The 18,967-nt window shown below is 39.3% G+C and overlaps 1 protein-coding gene across 1 annotated transcript; it reads right to left on the reverse strand.

Annotated features, from left to right (window-relative positions):
- Positions 1-1,026: 1,026 nt before the first annotated feature.
- Positions 1,027-18,496, reverse strand: LOC104956707 (ras/Rap GTPase-activating protein SynGAP-like). Its single transcript, XM_010784238.1, has 11 exons — positions 17,307-18,496; positions 13,928-14,031; positions 6,532-6,620; positions 6,143-6,264; positions 3,662-3,815; positions 3,125-3,223; positions 2,782-3,021; positions 2,102-2,437; positions 1,831-1,975; positions 1,113-1,257; positions 1,027-1,033 (listed from the first exon to the last, which is right to left on the reverse strand). The coding sequence occupies exons 2-11, from the start codon at positions 14,025-14,027 to the stop codon at positions 1,027-1,029; spliced, it is 1,437 nt and encodes a 478-aa protein (XP_010782540.1). The 5' UTR covers positions 14,028-14,031; positions 17,307-18,496.
- Positions 18,497-18,967: the final 471 nt, after the last annotated feature.

An 18,967-nucleotide genomic window follows, 5' to 3' on the forward strand; every position in this document is an offset into this window, starting at 1 on the left:
ATAGTATACAAACAACATTAACATACAAGCACATGTAGACAACATTAGAGCACAACAACCAATGCAACACATACTGAGCCCTCATTTGTAGTACTCCATCCTTTTTTGAAATGCAGAGATACATCTGACACTTGAGGCACTTGATGTATGTTTTCTCACTGCACCTGCCATGAACCCTACAGAAACCTAAGTGTTAGTTTTGGCCCATAGTGGACTCCATTTGTGTTGGGTAAAATGAGGGAAATAAAAAGTTAGCAAATCCCCACGTCCTCCTCAGAGGACATTCATAAAAACATTTAGTTTTAGGTCAAATAAGTATTACACTGCTCTGAAAACTCACTACACTAACTCCTAAGATGTTCACTTACTATAATTAATACTAAGATGACGAAATTCCAGGCCTGAACTCACAACACTGGTAATTACAAAATGACAAACTTACCATTTCTCTTTCTATAAATAGTGCTTGTGTTGATGGACGCCATTTTGAAATACAATGAAATTATCTTTTTCAAACCCACACCCCCACATATGTCATATGTTTGAAAAGCCCAGGATGTCCTCTGTGGAGTACAATTGAACTTAAGCTGTGGCATGTATAACCTCAAAGTAATGGACCAAAACCCAATGTGCTCCACAGAGGACAAAAATGAATGGGTGGGTCTCTGGAGGTTAAATAAAAGGCTGTTTATTTTCATTTGTCGCTAAGAATCTTTTATTTTATTTGTTTATGTTTGCATTTCTTCCCTGTATCTTTCAGAGAATTTGTGTTGGCTGGGGCGTTTTGGTTTATTTCTCTGTTTCGTTTAAATAACCAAAAACGGGAAATATTTTTGAACAATGAGTGTTGTTCAAAACTTTACTTTGTATTTGTCGTTCATAAAATACTCAATTCCAAAATTAATTATTATGTTTGAGACCTTTTTCTATCGTTCTGCCTACAGGAAAAGTGGAAACTGGGACATGCAATACACTAGATTTTCTTTGCTGTGTACTAAAATGGACGCCACACAGCTTTTTCAGGTTTTAGATCCTACCAGGCACCAATCAACACAGATAAAGAACAGAACACTTATACTGTTATCTGAGGTTTAAATATAAAAATAAATTACCAAAGCGAGTTGATGATCTTGCAGAGTAGAAGCTCACTGCACATTCGAAGGTTGGCTTGATGGTCAGCGAGGACTGAGGGCGGGACGCGCATGGGATCCACCTCACAGTTCTCCTCAGACTCGTATAAGGCTCGAATAAAGTCACCTGTAGGTTGTAGATCAAACATTCTTAATTTTTACCAAAATACAAAACATACAAAAAGTTTAGCTCGAAACTGCTTGAAGAAATTAATGTCCATGTACCAATTTGTTTTTTAAACTTTAACATAAAATATAAACGTCACATATATTTGTTATACCTTAAAAGTGATGTCTTGTTTTGAATCAGATACAGTCTACTGGATTGTGTGCATCAATAAAAGTCCTAAAAAGCTATTTTTCTTTCATTTTATGAGAGGATAAAGGAAGACATTTTCATGTTATATCGTGCTAGAAATGGTATTAAAGCCTATTTCTTATTTGTTGATATGACATTTAGACAGGTTTTTTTAAGACTAGTATTTCTTGATTCTGTCACCACAATAAATACAAGTAATTTAAAAAATGTCACAAATGAATCACCAATGTAGAAAGAAACAATCTCAACATATAACAATATCACATATTGTGCTAAATGACAGAAGCTGTCATGCTGAAATGTAAGTAAATCACACTTTAAGCTTCATCAACTCCTTTCATTAGATTTAATACACACTGTTTTAATCAACAGCTGACTCACCTATAGCATCTTTGAGGTATCTGTGACCTATCAGTTTGAGGTACTCTTCCACAGCCTTCGTAGCTAGCGTGTTCTCTCGGAAAATCAAGTGCTCTCTGTCCATGAATCGATCCACCTCACACATGGCCATGTCAGACAGGAACTCCTGAGAAGAGGTAACATTCAAATGTAGTTCAAATTCAAGCCAGTGCAAGGAACCTACAGATCATAACAGCGACAATTTATAGGGGATTGCTGATTTTTTATCAGCAACCAAGTCATATTCGCCCACCTTTGTCTTTCCTGTGCTTTGCAGGATGTGCACCAGAGCGAAGGCCACCTCCTCTTTGCTCTTCACGCTCAGCAGTGGCTCCAGGACGGCACACAGTGTTCGGTAGTTGTTGGTGATGTACTCTGCAAACTCCTTGTACAGCTCCATCGGGAGGATGTTCATTGTCTGGTAGCGAGATTTGACACGTATTGAGGCGTTGATCACTTTGGTACTCCCGACACCGCCGCTTTTGGCCAAGACACTGGACTGTATGACCGGGTACCACTGCTCCACAAACTGCCGGCCCGTGATGCTGGAGATGGGGATGCTGACAAGGCCGAGATATGTGCTTTTCTCCTAGATTAGCCAAGGAAATACAACACAAATAAATTGTAATGTTTTGTGGCAATATGAAATGTTTTTTGACTAATGTTTTTGGTCACAGTTAACTAACTACAAGTTTGTGTACTTTAAATACATTGTATAAAGTAGTAGTGATTATATGTTAAATGTCATGCATATTGACACAGATTATGTGAATAATCTGTTAAACATCCACAGCCAGGTCAAAATCATTTGAATGCTGAATCTCACCTAATACGATGTTGAATGTTACAAATAACAAAACATATGTATGCGGACTATTTAAATCAAGAGTACCCAGTTATGTTCTGTTGTTAATAGGCTAGAGAAGACATTACCTTGCGTCTCTTTTTGTCAGTTTCCTTGTAGAGGTGAAAACGAAGGCTACGAATGGTAGGCAAATTGTTGAACTCAAAATGCTCGCCCCAGAAGACGGTGTCGGTCCGGGGTTTGCTGGTGGTGCGTGCGTACAGCATGTCATCCAGACACAGCTCACAATAGTAGCGCTTCTTAGCCGGGAGGTCTCGAGCTTCAATGATCCACAACTTGAGCACATTATCCACCCGTCTGCTGTTGTCCTGGAATTGAAACAAGGAGTCCTGTTACTGCATTATAGCAGCCCTTATTTACATCTGTTCACAATGTTACAACCTGGATTTGGTGATGAAATACAGAATCTACCTTGTTTGGTTTGACCGCTCGCTGCAGATTTTCAATCCACTTGTCTCTCTCTGAAGCTGAACGGCAGGCGAAACATTTTGTGCCTGAATTGGTTGTTACCTGCAGACAAAACAAATATTTAGTGCCTACATTATTATATTATTATATTAATAGCTTCAGCTAACAACTATTTCCACTATTTGTTGACAGTTTGTCCCATTCGATCAGAAGTGTATTGACTTGTAACTTCTTCAAATTCCTTGTCTTTTCCATAATAGAAAGATTTTCAGGCGCACAAACAGGGAGAAACTGTAAATTCTCACCTTTAATAAGCTGAAACCAGAGAAATTCTTTGTGTGAAAGAAAATGAAGACTAATCTAACAAACCTTTTAAAACAAATCCCTTTTAACAATATATGAAATTCAGAGAGAGCTGAGAACTGGCTTTAAAGTTTCTTATTGGTTGGTTGGCTGTAGAAATCTACAATTAGTCTAGAAAAGATGGGTCCATTAGAGGCAGATAAAGCCAGGGAGAGTAGAAATGATTACACAACACACCTCAAAGCAGTACTCTTGTCCTAAAATGCTCGAGTGGACAGGTTTGATTATGGCATCTTCATCCAAAACGAGGTCCAAAGCCTCCGCAGCACTGCTAGGAGAAAGTAGGGATTCATGGGAGTGGGATTCTTTGAAGCTCTGCATCAAGCGTGTCCTGGTGAGAGAAGGATTCAGATATGGTTCTTTATTATACCATAACCATGTTTTATTATATGTTATGGTATTTAGATTAACAATACAAAAAGGATTTCATAAAACAAAAAATAAGGCACCCGGAAATCCTTACTCCTGCAATTTCAGTAGGATCTTTGAGATATGATCCTTTCATAATGAGTTTTATAGGAAAGCTAAGAATACCAGATTTCCAGTTCTTTTGTTTGCAGTTTGGTCTGTTGACTCGCCTCATGTGAGGCATGCTGCCCATTGGGAAATTAGTCTACAGTGTTACAGTTAGTTGTCTGGCATTTTCGTCATTTCAACTGCACATGAATTAAAAAACAGTCAATGTGGTGATGTTGGTATTGCCCACTGTGTAAATGGGGATAAAGGTAAGCCGTTCAGTGGGGCTAATCTGCAGAAATAATGTAGTGTGGACATAAAAGGGCTCAAAGGATTAGACCTGATCATTGGGTAACCTCCTTTAAAGGGGGCAGCTCTATCAGGAAAATTAAGAGGTGGTGGAAAAGGAAATAAAAAAAAGTGAGCCAAATCTGTCTCTTTGGCAAAGCAAGGACAGAGCGCAAATTGAAAAAAAGGAATGGAGGAAAAACCTTTTCTTTGAGAGTTGGTTAAGAGAGTGATATCCCTCATGTCATTACGCTGGTATCAGATAATAACCTAGAAACTTGAGCGTTTTACCTGAAGGCCTGAAGCAGTGTGGGGCACAGCAGAAGAGGGTAAAAGTCTATTTCTTCCCAAAAACATCACAGGCAAATACGACCGTCTTCTCATTTAACAGCCTATTTTCCCAAATGTTATTATTTTTCAAAAAGAATGAAAATGTGGAGCATATCTGCAACAGGAAGCCGGCGCAAGCATGCTGCGTTATTAACACAGGCTTTGAACATGAGAGAGAAAGAGAAAGCAGTGGCTTGGAAGAAACACCTGCTAATTATGCAGAAAATGAAGAGCACTAATTTAAGGCCAGATTTTATGTTGGTCAGAGGTGCATTCAATAGTCTGGTTTGAGGAGCCGTGCTGTACGGCTCCGCTAAACCAATTTGGCAGCAAAGGTAGAGCAGCTGGGTTGGAAAGCTAGAGTGTGAAGTTGGACTCCAAGGGTTTATAGCAAAGTCAACTTAGCAGCAGTACTGAGTGAATTAAGCGTGTGTGGGCAGAACTCAAGCAGGCTGTGAAGGCAGCTGTCTGAGGCAGCGGTGGGAGCCAGTCCACGGCTGTGGTTAGAGGATGACTGAGGCACAAAGTCCCTTTAACTCCAAAACCATATTGCTACCACCACCACATCCAGAGCTGCCTCCCCTGGACACAGTCCTAATAATGTTATACATTAAAAAATGTGACCCGGGCTTCTGCTTGGCTTCATTTTTCTAAAAATATATTTTTGATATCCTGCGCTACATGACACATTCCTCTTCTCTGAGCACTGGACATCCGCACCATTCCTGAAAATGTCTACTATGCATCCCACGTTGCTGGAGGAAATTGTGCTGTCAGCGTTACGTTCTGCCTCTCTACATCTTTACATTTCCCATATGTGCGTCGTGACAGGATTGTGTGAGAACTGCAGAACATTTTGGTCACTTTGCAAGCCTGAACCTCCTGGGATGTGACCTCACGTCAGGAAACAAAAACAAGAAAGAAAAGCTGTCATGAGAGTCTCTGCAAGCTATGAGTCCTGAAGATAAAACAGAAATACCATTGATATGAGCAATGTAGGATTAATGTTATTCTAACAACAACAACTGAATATAAGATGTTTCAACAAATTCAATTCATGATAGTTTTATATAGTTTTCTCTTTTGTGCACTGATAAGAAGAGGAGCAGCCACACAGACCACAAATTAATAGAAATCGACAAGGTTTCAACCTTAGGTAAATCTGTTATGTTAAAACTTCTATATTATGCTGAGTGGCTTGATGATGACACCATTTGTTTAACCATTCAATCCACTTTACTAAAGGGCTTGAAATGGTATAAAACGATTGATGAAAAGTTAGGGGATCATCACAACAGAGTAGCATTAGACTATTTTTTGCAGGAGATATTTCGACATTTGAAGAAGCGCAGGTAACTAAAACCTTAACAATGGCCCTGTTTAATTTGATCAGCCGTGTTAGCCATATAAACAGGGAACTCTTCATCATTAAAGATACTGTATACAGGTACACCTGTACTTTTCCTGCTATGATAAGTAAAAACTATGTTGTGAAAATGGCCAAACCCCATGTGACAGTGAGGTTAAGAAACGGTTGGTTTTACTTTTAAATATATGACCCTTTATACAGTAAATGCTACACACCTCTCTTGGTCCGCACTTCGAAACCGGGGCAAAATCATTTGTCTGAAGCTGCTGGTCCGGTCCAGTTTGGGTTGACTTTTGGCCCTCTTGATGGAGCCCTTCAGCCTCCGATTCAGAAAACTCTGAAGTTTCAACACGGGAAAATACATAATAATAATAAGTAAATAGTAAAAGAAACTGACAGAATAAACTGGATTGAAAAACATCATCCAGTTAAGTTATAATTCAACGTATGAAAACCATATGAACGTGCTAACTCCTCCTTTAAAATCACATTGGCATTGTTCCCTTGTAATATCAGATTGGCCCAAAAAGCCAAGTTGCATATGTTTTCTAGCGGAAAGCGTACATATGCATCAGGAGAGTGTGACCAACATTTAAATACTCACCGGCTGTCTGAAGGGCTGCGGGGTGGCATTGGGAGGCGTCTCCATGCTCGACTGTCTTACAGAGGCAAAACTTGCCCTGCGAGATTGGTCTATTGGAAAAGAAAGAAAAAAGGAATCAATAAATGCATACAAAGACATTGTAGACAACCTCAAAGCCTAATTGCATTGACTTGTAGTAAGTATTGTAACCAGATTTGGTGAAAAAATAAATACAATGAACCATAATAAGCTAAAAGATTCATTTTACCTCCACTTTAAATGAAACAGTACAAAGGCTTACAAAGTGCACTGACACTCTTTGTTTAAAACAGCATGAGGCCAGGAACAATATTAAAGAAGTATCATGATGTGATAATACAATTACTCAAAATATCTTTTTAAATGAATCACGAAGGGAATGAAACACATTAGTACAATATTGCATTTCAACACTTTAACGTCATATAATGATGAATCTTGGTATAATAACTGCAGTTGTTATATTCTTAGTTTTTTAAGCACTATTTGTTGATGTCATTTTTACATATCACTAAACAGTACCATATTATCCACCCTTTATGAGGTTTTTAAAGGACATTTGTAGACATTTTGACAAGTCTCATTATCTTATTTATTGCTTGCATTGCTTTGGTCAAATACACACAAAGCATTTAAAAAAAACATGCCAAACACATCATAATCACAAATAAGCTTTCAGCACATCAGCAGTGCAGCATAAGAGGTGTTAGTAAAGCACAAGCACAGACAGCTACAGCCTCCAAAAAACACAAAGAACAACATTGTGACTGTCAGACGCTATTCATCGACCTTTCCATGAGAAACAATTATGTTTCCAAAGCCAGTCGAAAACCTGTGAGAAGTATATATAAATAACATTCCAAGTAAATTGTTAAAATATAAAAAAGAAAACAGGTGTGTGCTACTTTTCCAGTATAGTACAGTACAGTATGCTGCATTGATTTAGAGTAACTAGGTCACATGGCATGAAAGCTAGAGGAAAATTCGACCTTTCAATAAATGAGTGCTGAATTTTCAATGAAATATTTATATAAACTGAAAAAAGAATGAGGTGTGTCCTATTCCAGTGTTGTGATAACAGGCTGCATTGATTTGCAGTCACTTGATAACAAGAGACGGAAGCTGAATGCTGAATTTATTAATATATATTCATATAAATCATATATGGTGGGAAGAGCTAACAATGAGTCATACTGAACTTTATGGTCCTCGTCTACGTTAGGGCTTGAGCAAACTGGATTATGATGAAGGATCGATACAAGTATAGACAGTAATCTAGGGAATCAGATCTGAGGCTTTCTTTCCTGTGTGTTGGCCTAGCAAATTCAGCCGGAGCATCCTCAGGATTCCTCAATCCTTATCTCTCTACAGTATATAAGCAACTGCATAAATGCAAGATTTGTTTATGGGACATTTTGATTAAAATTCCTCCCTCTTGAAAAACTGTCTTGTTTCCTAGCCTGTTTACAGACCTGTGAATCGCCGCCCACATGTGCAATTTGTTCAGCAATTCAAATAGGTCTGCTATTGTGCCCGTCGGTAGCTGTTAGAGGGAACAAATGTGCAATCAGAGTTTAGAGGTGGAATAAAAAGGGGGTAGTCATCTTTATACATAGCTAGTTAGCTTCCTCGCTACATTCAGGCACACTTCAGTATTTGCTTTGAATTATTTGCATACTGGGATAAAACATGGTTCTCTTACCCAGAAAATGTTTCAAGTATGTGCGAGAGGTGAATATAAATATTATCCAAGTGTTACCCAGTGAACTCAGTGAATTCCATTAAGGCCCATAAAGCAAGTGCACTAGAGCATTTCCCAGCCGTGTTCAATTGATTTTTGGTTCAGTTGTCCGGTGACTTGAATGGAGATACAATAATTTGAACTTGTTTTTTTTTCGAGTCATTGCCTATTGCATTGGACAAAAAGTCATATCTGATAGTGAAACAATTCATTTTGCAGAGGATGTGACGCCTAGAAAGTGTTCCATTGATCTGCAGAGGTCTCTTTCCCAATGTAAGTCTATGGACAAAGTGTTTATGGGCCCAATGATATCAAGTGATGGACCGTAAAATTGTAGCTTCTATGTCAAATTGGCTCTAAAGCTCGGTGCTCTTCCTAAGGCTTGATGGGACAGGAGAGCCTCCATGATGTTACATTACATCCACAACGTAAAACATTATTTGCGGTACGTTGCTCAGAGAAATGAAACTTTTTAAATGTATAATATTGTCATTCTATGTGAAAGTACTCTAAATTGAAGCACAATTTATTCGCACACAAACCCCGGCCCCCCCCCTCGGTGTTTCAAGCCCCTTGAAGCCAAAGACGACTTTCTTTTTAACCCTGGTTACTGTATTAATGCATTTATCTAAGCTGGTGGTGTAATCAAAACCATACATGTGTTTCTTTGAAAGTGTGGCATAACATTTCAGATTCATCTATAGGTTGGTCTCTTAATGCTGAGAACGTGATTATGTTTCATTTTCATATTCATTCTACTCTATTTGTTCTGTGATCGATTGGTTTGAGCAGTTTATACTGTATATATATATATACCCCATTTAGCTAAAGGAGCTGTTTTGGGTTTACTTCCCCCGCCCCTTTGCAACAGAAAATAAAGACACTGTCTTCCTATGATTTCTCGCTCCCAAAGCCTCTAAATAGGCGACTCTCCAGGATCTATTCTGAATCCAAGCTAATTGTTTGGTATCCATGGAAACAACTCCAAGGGCTTCTACTTGAACTGTAGAAAATATTGGCACAAAACTGCACAATAAAGATGATGAAAGACACAAAGTATCAAGCTTCACAACACTGTTTTCCTGGTAACAGTGCAGTGAGCGAACTGATCAGACCTATCTGCCTCAGCTGAAGAAGATTTGAGTTTATTTAGCTTCTCCTGCAGGGGCTGAGTCCTGACATCTCTCATTGAATGACAGACATGTTGGGGAATATTTTAGCATATTGGAAATGTTTAACACCATTGCCACAAAAGCAGCCAATTGCCAATGTGGTTCTCTAAGTAAACGTGACACATTATAACACATGGATGTGTTCACATGGGCTATTCTGAATGTAAATTGCTGTCAGGACGAAGTGTGTGGGAGGCAACAGCCTCTAGCTAACTGTGATACAGAGGGAGCGAAAGCCAGAAAGAGGAAGACTGAGTGGGTGTTGGAGAAACATACTCAACCTTTGGTATATATCTCTCTATTAATACACATTTTGAGACTTTATCTTTTCAATATAATAAATAAAATCCTAACCTTTTTACCCAGGATTGATTTTATTTTGCGATAGACATACACCAGATGAAGTATCCGGATACAAAGCGACAAGATAAGTGAACAAGCATCCCAAACTAAAATACAAAGAGCTCTTTCTTAATTCTTTATCAATTTGTTTTCTATCTATTGTATTCATCATGTACTCAAAGAAAACAATACTAACTTTCCATTCAAATGATTGGAAAAAATCACAACGAAAACTACAATGAGATGCAACAAATGCAATTTGCGAGATCAACATCCGTTATATACTGCCGTTATTGTTTTTTTGAACGACAGCTAAAGACATGTCTTTTTAGATTAGCTTTTTATTAGCAACCCCGCACTTTACCTGCCTTTATATTGTTTTACTTATTTTATAGGTCTTAATCTCTTTTCTTTTATTTCTGTTGTATCTATATGTTCACTTTGTTTTATGGGGTTTTATATTGTTTCATCGACTCGGTTGTGTATTTTATTTTATTTGTATTATCATACATTCTACCTCCTTGCGTCTATTAACATGATAACATTTTGCTGCATATACCTTTTAAATTTCTTAACAAATAATCTCAGGGGAATTTCTTATTGTCTGTTTTTAACCTGTGATGTGTCATTTTGTAAAGCACTTTGAGCTGCATGTGTTGTATGAAAAGTGCTATATAAATAAAGCTTTATTATTATTATTGTCAAATTGTTCATAAGCTATGACAACACCAATCAACATTTATAAATTGTATTTCATCATGTTCATTTAACAATTAATTGTTTCTGGTATCAGTTACATTGCTTCAGTGTAAACCAGCTGCCACCAACTTACGAAGCGATAAACAAGAGTCCACAGTTAGCAGCTCTGCCAGCCTGTCAAAGGAAAGACATGTGGTTTGGGCTAAAGGCTAACTCCACATGCTAACATGACAACCAGCTAGTCCCAAATTCACAAAGATTCTAAGTTGGTTTTATATTAAAACATATTCACACTGAAAAAGCCCATCTAATATATATATATATATTTATTTTTAGCATAGATGGGGGATTTGATTCCCCCCTGCCCTGGCAGCGCTTTATTGCACAAAGGGAGGCCACTGCAACATGGTTGTATGATATACATTTAAATGTGTCAAGTTTGTACTACAAGACCTTTGGAATAATCATCAAGAAAACCAATCTTTCAATTTTGTTAATAGGCCCCACAAGTTATTTTGGGGGGTAAACTCTTGTCTCCTCAAGTGTTTGCATTTTGAGGACACAACCATATCTGAAACCGAGAAAAGCCATAGACCAACCAGAGAATACTCCTGGGAAAGCATAGACTGAAAATGTTATGGTGTTAAGTTGTTTTATAAACAAGTGACTTTTCTTACTGCAGCTGAATATAAATGCTTGTAAAATCATGGCTTGGTTTGGACATGAAAGCATTACTGTGATAATGATGACAAATTATGCCAATATGGAGGCTTTTACTGATGCCACTCTGCAACTTTGAGGAAATAAAAAAACACATTTAAACTGAGAAATATAAGCTTCACTGACCATCATTTGCATTTCTCCTGAGAGGAGACTCTGCATTGTTTATACTACTAGATGAGCCATTGTGATCAACGACAGGTGTTTTGTTTTTACATCACCTGTGGGAAGCCTCTTTATGATTTATTCATTGAGGGTGGGAGATGACCCTTCTGAGAAAATTAAGAGACTATCCACAGCATTGATGGTGCAGTCGGTCACTTTGTCTCGAGGTGACAGTGTTTCCCGTTACAGATCACACACAGGATCTCATTTTGTCTGGTCTGGAGCCTCTGGTGACACACACACACACACACACACACACAGGCCTGCCAGTGCAGATGTCGCATTCATGTCATACGGATGCCTCCTTAATTGCCATATTCCGAGTAGTAAATACTGTTGTCAACAACAACCATATGGTAATTATGTCTCTGTATTTTCTATTTTCCCAACAGCTCAAATATGTCCATAACACAGAGTAAGTCGTTATGTCCAGGTATCCTAGCTATGTCTTAATTTACCACTGCCGTGATCATGCACAGTAGTTACAGTACAGCAAATGCTGCCATCAAAAGAAGGGAGAATGTTGTCGAATGAATGCAAGTTTATCATATTTAGGATCATGGCATGTTGCATTTCAATCAAATCATGTGCTACAATCAAGCTAAAAACACGGTCTTAAGTCGAACTGTAGAACATAAAGGATGTGTATAAATATAGCACAAGCAGCACATTTCTGAATGTTTTTAAATTGGGTGAATTAACTCTTTAAATTAAATGTAAACTCTACCAGTGCACATTTAAGAAAATATATGCTAATTATGCTAAGTGCACTGGGTCAAAGGGAGTGGTGGAAAGTAACTCAGCACAATTGTTAGGTAATTGAAAGGTAGTGTAGCTGCCATCCTAATTTCTCCACAGACAGTGCAGCATAGTGTGTGCAGGAGCCATTCACCAACAGCGAGCTGTCCAAACCATCAGCCTGCTTGACTGACAGACGCTGAACATCGCTGCATCAACCTTATGGCTCTTTGACAAGCGAGCAGCATCGCCCCGGGAGGTTTGACACCGTTTAAATGGGAGCGGTGGTTCACAAAAACATAAAAAGACATTGCAGGTACACTGCTGGCCTTAGAGAACTACTGTCCTGCAATAGGCCTAAATGTGAGGTGAATCAACATCAGGGGCTATTGTTGGAAAAAGTTATGCAAGTCCTACAATTATTTAAACTATAATAGCCCTAAAATGTTGATAATTCTTCCATTTAAGGATGTTTAAAAAAGGCTGTCTGGGTTTAATGCAGAGAAAAAGTTGAGCCACAAAAAGGGACAAGTGACACTCGTGACTCAGAGCCACTCTGGTGCTATGTTTAGAAACAGCACCGTAATCTGGTAAATGTAAAATGCACAGAAAAGGTAGAGTAGCAGGATTTGGAAGCAGCGGTGGGTGGAGGAGTTGAGGAAGCAGGGCAGTGTGGGTGTGAGGGAGCCACGGGAAGAACCTGAGATCGGCTTGGTAATTTTGGAGGAACAGAAAAGAAAACGTTTTCAACGTCCTGCGATGTAACCACACTTTCTCAAGGCCAAGAGGCAGACATTTTAAAATGTAAATACCATTCAAGTTGCGGGAAGGCATAAGAACAATAACCGGAATAAAAAATCTGAAGTTGCTCTCCATCACGTGTGTTCCTGTCTCTCTCCTGCTCGTCCCTCTGCCTGCCTGCCTGTGTGAGTGTGTGTGTGAGCTAGCCAAGGGGAGTGTGGCCTAGTTACCATAGGAACATGTTTGCAGCTTGTGCACGGCTCTCCATCAAACTACCTTCATTTTTACTACTGTATTCAGAAGCATTATTACTGTGCTTGTTAATAAGCATAGCCAAATTAAACAGCTGAAAATTGTGCAAACGAAATCAAGCAGCAATGTGAGCCTCTTAACACCGACTGTCCTGAGATACTTCTGAATTATCTTGTCATTTTCAAAAGAGGTGATTGTTAACTATGTATTCCCTGTCAAATATGCACTGTATCTTGTTTGTTTCTTCCCAACACTTCAAAAACATTCCTGCGTAAGTCTTAAAGTGTGAAATTAAACAACAGCTTTACACGCTGTGCTAACTAACAGACAATGATTTCTCTTCCTGTCCCCGTAGGGAGCAGAAATGGCTGCTTTCATCTGGGGAAGTAAACCGAGCGCAGAGAGGAGGGAGACTCGGAGAGTATCAAAGCCTGAGTAAAAGGCAAATGGCGCTATCAAACCTAGAGGATGTCAAAATAAAACTCTGGGAGTGTGACAAAGCAGGGCTCAGAGGCTGAGAGGAGGGTTGAGCGGTAAAAAAAAATCCTTAATATATAGGAGGTACTTTTGTAAAGCCTCATAAGGCTGAAAAGGACTAGAAGCAATGGCAGAGGAAGATGTCGCAGTGTATGGTAAACCTTACATTTAACAACTGCAACAGTGGTGTCAATAGATGTCAGAGAAGACAGCGGGTTGGGGAACATTTATAAACATACATAACAGAGAAAAAAGCTCACTGGACAACGACAGACCGTTAGAGTTAGGTACAGTTGACAGCAGAGAGAAGTAGACCTCTAGACTGACTCACTTGGGGTTAAAACTCCAGGTCCGCCACAGCCAACCTCCGCTTGACCAACCAACCCAAACTGACTCTGATGCGGCAGCCACGATTTTGAGGATGTGTCCATACAGCTATATCGCACACACACACAAGTTGGTCCTTTAGTTTTTTAAGATTCATAGACCCATAGTCACTTAAAACAATAAACACAAGGAAAATTAAATGTGTTATGCATGTAAATAAAAGGAAAGGAAAGCATTGTTATAGACAAATATGACCAAAGAAGACACAATGAAGAACACAACTTGGATTAAATCAAACAAGGAGAAATGTAACTTCCAGCCATTTTTGAAGTAGCAGGTGGAATTTTTGAGACATTGGGGATTCTTGAAAAAAAACGTTCAAAAAAGGCAGTAAGTGTTGTTAAAAGGCCTTCTGGCTTTTCTCAAACATCAGCAAGGATTTGCCTTACATAAAAACTAAAGCACTGTGAAAAATAATGCAATGATAATACATGGGAGGGACAACCTGGGGCTACTGCAGAGAATGTTAACACACTCACAAGCATGTCAATATCTTGAGAAAAAAAAATGTTTTAGCCATTCTTTTAATTTCACTCCCCATAGAAAAACTGCAGGCTACATTAAATGATAAACTTGTATCACAAGCAGCGTTTAACTTATCATAGCTGCCCTTTATGGCTAAATGTCATGCTGCTTAGCCACAAGCTGTTACTATGATTAATTGATAAGCATTCCTACTTAGAAATCCATCTTTCATCATTGTTCTCTGATTAAAATAATTTTAAAAAACAGTCATCAGTTCACCAATAAATATTGTACCTGTCAAAGGACATTTGGAAGATCTCAAGACATTAAAAGAAGGGGAGCATGAGGAGAGGTCTGTTTTATTATGATGCAGTACGTTGTCAGACTGTGTGAAGAGAGAACAGAGGTTCGGGATGGAGGAGAATTACCAGAGGGGTAAAAACACCTTGTGTTTTCTCTCCGTTGGTTTGCTCGAAAAAAAAAAAAGCATGGCAAATAAATTCATGGCCTAAGGCAAAAAGAAACAATTAGAGAAGATTGCAGGACAGGAGCTCGCTGACAGGAGTACCTACTTTCTTTTAGAGAACATTCTCACAAACAAAGCCTTTCTGTCCTTGGCAGCGAGAGAAAGCCCCCTCCATGCGTTGCCTTGAAGATGGCTGAAGAGCAGCAGAATTATGACGGAAACTTGGTGTTGGAGTAGATTCAGCTCTTTGCTGGCTGTCAGGCTCTCAGCTGACAACTGTGGCAGAGACGCAAGGAGTCCATATCCTCCACAAGGATAGATTAAAAGACGTCCGTGACTCCCGCCTCGCTATTTCAGCTAAACTAAGAAAATAATTCCTTTGGGAGATGTATGAGATAGTTCATATATTATAGGCATTTCGTATGGAGGAGGACGGGGAAATCCTGTGAGGGGCAATGAGTCAGAGTGAGCCGGACTTATCTCGTTCTATCAAGTGTGCCGCCTCAGACATTTCATTAACTGAGCCTCTCTCTCTCCACTACTGCATTATAGCTGTATTCAAGAGCCCGCACTGAAATGTAATAGACTGTAAAAATAGGGGCCTCCACTCATATATGTGCTAAAATGGCAGTGCCAAACATCAGACTTCAGTGCATTGTCCAGGGAAAGTGGGACTCTTTTTGGCAAATATCGTCAACTAATTTCAGAAAGCTAAAATGATACAAATTGCCTGGCATCGATTACCATGGCAATGGTCAAGGCTTTAAAGCATTGGTCCCAGCCATTAACATCTAACTTGCACATCCCAGCTCTTACATGTGCAGAGATGGATCATTTACAAACTAAAGGGATCAATGAAATCTAAATGTAATCGGCCAATCAATCAGGTTTGAACGCTGATTTCACCCCAGGAAGAGAGGGGTTGATGGATGCAATTGAAAATAATCAATACTCTATTGAACAAAATTATATGAATGAATAATATTTGAGTGGGGGTGTCACATGCTGACTTTGTGGAATGATATTATGTATCCAAAATGCATCTTTGGGCAGTGACACAGAGCATATTTGTGCCAATTAGACACGGAATGCAACTTACTATTAAAAGTTTACATATTCTCTTATTGTAAATATTAGCAGTAATTTCACCAGAAAATATTATCATTATTATGGGTATACATTATTTTTGCATTTACATATGCTATAGTATCATAATGTGTAGAGCTTATCCTTCAATTTTTATATATAACAAATGTAATTGTCGCATATCACATATTATGTTAATGTGAGTGCCTCTGCAAATTGCCCCAAAGGACAAGTGAAGTGTATTCCTTTTACAGTTGTGTTTGAATTCACTTTGAACAAATATGTGCTTTGATAAACCTGAATACTGCTCTCACATTATTTGACTGAAATATCCCATGAGTAGTGCTGAAAAGCATTATGTTATATGCTAATATTGCATGTGATAATTAAGACTTCATATTCTACAAAGATAATGATGAATAATCAGAAGCTCCTACGTGAAAACTCTCCATAAATTGTCTTACCAAACATCCACCAGCAAATGCAAGTAAGGGGGGGGGGGGCTCCAAATAGGGTCTAAAACAAACTGTGCCTTGAAAAAACTTGAAAGACATGTTTCAAAGGCACCAGGTGTATGTAAAGTTATGAGGCAAATCTAATTATTTGTACCTATGTGGTCCTGTCCCTCAAGGGTTGTATTGATATACTGGTAGAAATGTACCGCAGTGTTAAAGTTGAGACACTGTGTACACTTGATTATTTACCCTGTATGACACAAGTGAGTGTGAGGTAAAGGTAGAGACAGAAGCAGTCTGGCTACACTGTCACACACCTACAGATTGTGTTAATTGTTAACACAATTTTTATGTTTAATGTCTTGTCCTTGTATGTTTCTTTGTAAAGCGACCTTGAGGTTATGAAAGGCGCTATATAAATTCAAGTTGTTATTATTATTAATGACCACAGGTTTTAAAGCTTAAGGCTGATATTATTATTTTTCTCTATTTTCATAATTTAGCATGAAATAGTGCTGTTAACATGTTTTAGTTGTATCGTTTCATGCTTATTTTTCATTTCAGGTTTATAATAATGTTCTTAATCTTTAGGGATAATTGTCACTGATATCATAAAGTCATGATCATTTCACTCATCACTGTGTCATTGGAGGTCATTTGGCCTTCAATGCTTCACCTTAAAAAACATTCTCACCATGACCCTGAACCCAACACCTGGTATAGACCCAGCTGCCTTTGCATTATGATACTCAGCTTCTACACCTCGATTACTGAGCCTTCATAAGCCAGCTGTCACAAACATGTGGTCTGCATGTTATTTTACTTTCTGCCCAAAGGTGCACAACACTTACCCAGTATCACAGGACTTCCTGGAGAAGAAATCTTGATAGCTTAGTTACATCTGAGGTTGCAGACACAATCCGGCAGGCTTTCAGGGCACTTGGGAAGGGGCTGAGGTTGCAGGTGTACTTGCTTTTTGGGACAAAGGTAGAATCAGTTTATGCAGACCTGAGTTTCCAAATACAAGGCCGGTGTAGTCCTCTGTGAGAGATGGTTGTATTTCAATCATTAGGACAATTCGATGTGTGGGCAGCTCCTGCTGTTCTCACCTATGCTGCAGTGTGTCCATACATGCCTTGTGTGAAGTGTGAAGGCTCTTAGGGGAGGGGGGGGCGCGTGAAGCCGGCTGTCACTGGGGGTCCCGTCACCTTCAGCTCAGTCCATCACTGAAGCCAAAGCTTGCCCATCAGCTCTGGTGTGCAGCTCGCCAGCTCTCCTCTGCTTCTCCTCCCTCTCTTCCTCGGCTCCCTGTCCTCCAACTCTAGTGCAATCCAGGAACTGAGATGTGATCCCAATGCAGCTTCCTCGGTAATAAAGAGAATCTCTTCTGGGGACGGTTTTTGTCATCTTAAATGTTTGTTCTGGGAACATGTGACTTCAAATACCCCCTGCGTCGCTGTATTCTGTCGGAATGATACCAGGTCCTACTAACGCGTTTTGGTCAAACCATCCACAGAGCCAATTAGTTCAAAATGTCTCACTTATATTTACATTTCAAACACTCCACCGAGGGTAAAGACACGACACGGGTTCTGCATGGTTACTAATGTAGGCTGCACATAAGATCACGACGATATAAAAATGCGAATAATTATTATAGGTGATGTCTGTGGGCTGTGCCAACTCCGAGCAGCACACAAACCTACTGCACACTGCGCGCACTAAAACGCAAAAACACAAAAATAAACATCCCAGAGGTATTTACAGGCGAAGTCCTGATAATTTGCAGCATCATCTGATTCATGCACATTTTTTAACGTGCTCCTTGCTTCTAGCTCGGGTGATTTAATCTTGGAAAGCGGCTGAGGTTTACCCTGCGTGGCATAACGACGTCCCCATAATCCAGAAATTCCAAACGAGGGGGAATCCGGAGGTAAATTGACGCCGGGTCCTTTGCTCTCTTGCAATCCGTCACACCTAATTTTGATTTAACGGCGGTGCGTGAAAAAAAGGTGGTCAGTAAATGGAGAAGTCTCTCCCTGGAGGGCGGAGATAGTGCGTAAGATAGACAGAAACAGAAACCCACGCCTCCAAAGGCAGCTCGAGTCCGCCCTGTGCTGTACCATCTCTGGAGTTTGAAAACGAAACGGAGCGATGACGGCTGACCGCCCACTGTTACCAATAATTACGGTGGGAAAGATGTTAAGCAGTATAATAAAGTTAATTTAAGTTACTTCCTGCATTGAGTGGGCTTAATGTCTAACTCATAAACGTACGGGTGCTCCTCTCTCTAATAAGGCTCGAGTTTGTACACCTGAATCCTTCCATCAACTTATATTTTAGATGTATTTTTTTTAGAGAGACCGAGAACATAAAAGTAATATTTCATGTAAACAACGTTTTAATAAGACAGTGCTCTCTGGAGCTGCATGATGCACATGGGAACTAATGCGAAAGCTGATGGAAGAAAAACATCTTATTCTGAGACAGCTGGTTTTTGGTGCAACGGATT

Source organism: Notothenia coriiceps, unplaced genomic scaffold (genome assembly GCF_000735185.1).
Source record: "Notothenia coriiceps isolate Sejong01 unplaced genomic scaffold, NC01 NC01_scaffold00026228, whole genome shotgun sequence".
NCBI lineage: Eukaryota > Metazoa > Chordata > Actinopteri > Perciformes > Nototheniidae > Notothenia > Notothenia coriiceps.

Bases quoted from the DNA above. Each gene is read 5' to 3' on its own strand.
- LOC104956707 (XM_010784238.1), bottom strand. From the start codon at position 14,027: ATGGACACATCCTCAAAATCGTGGCTGCCGCATCAGAGTCAGTTTGGG. The intron at 3,022-3,124 runs GTAGATTCTGTA...TTTCAATTCCAG, and splicing joins GAGCGGTCAAACCAAACAAG to GACAACAGCAGACGGGTGGA. The intron at 2,438-2,781 runs GTAATGTCTTCT...TGGCTAATCTAG, and splicing joins CTGACAAAAAGAGACGCAAG to GAGAAAAGCACATATCTCGG.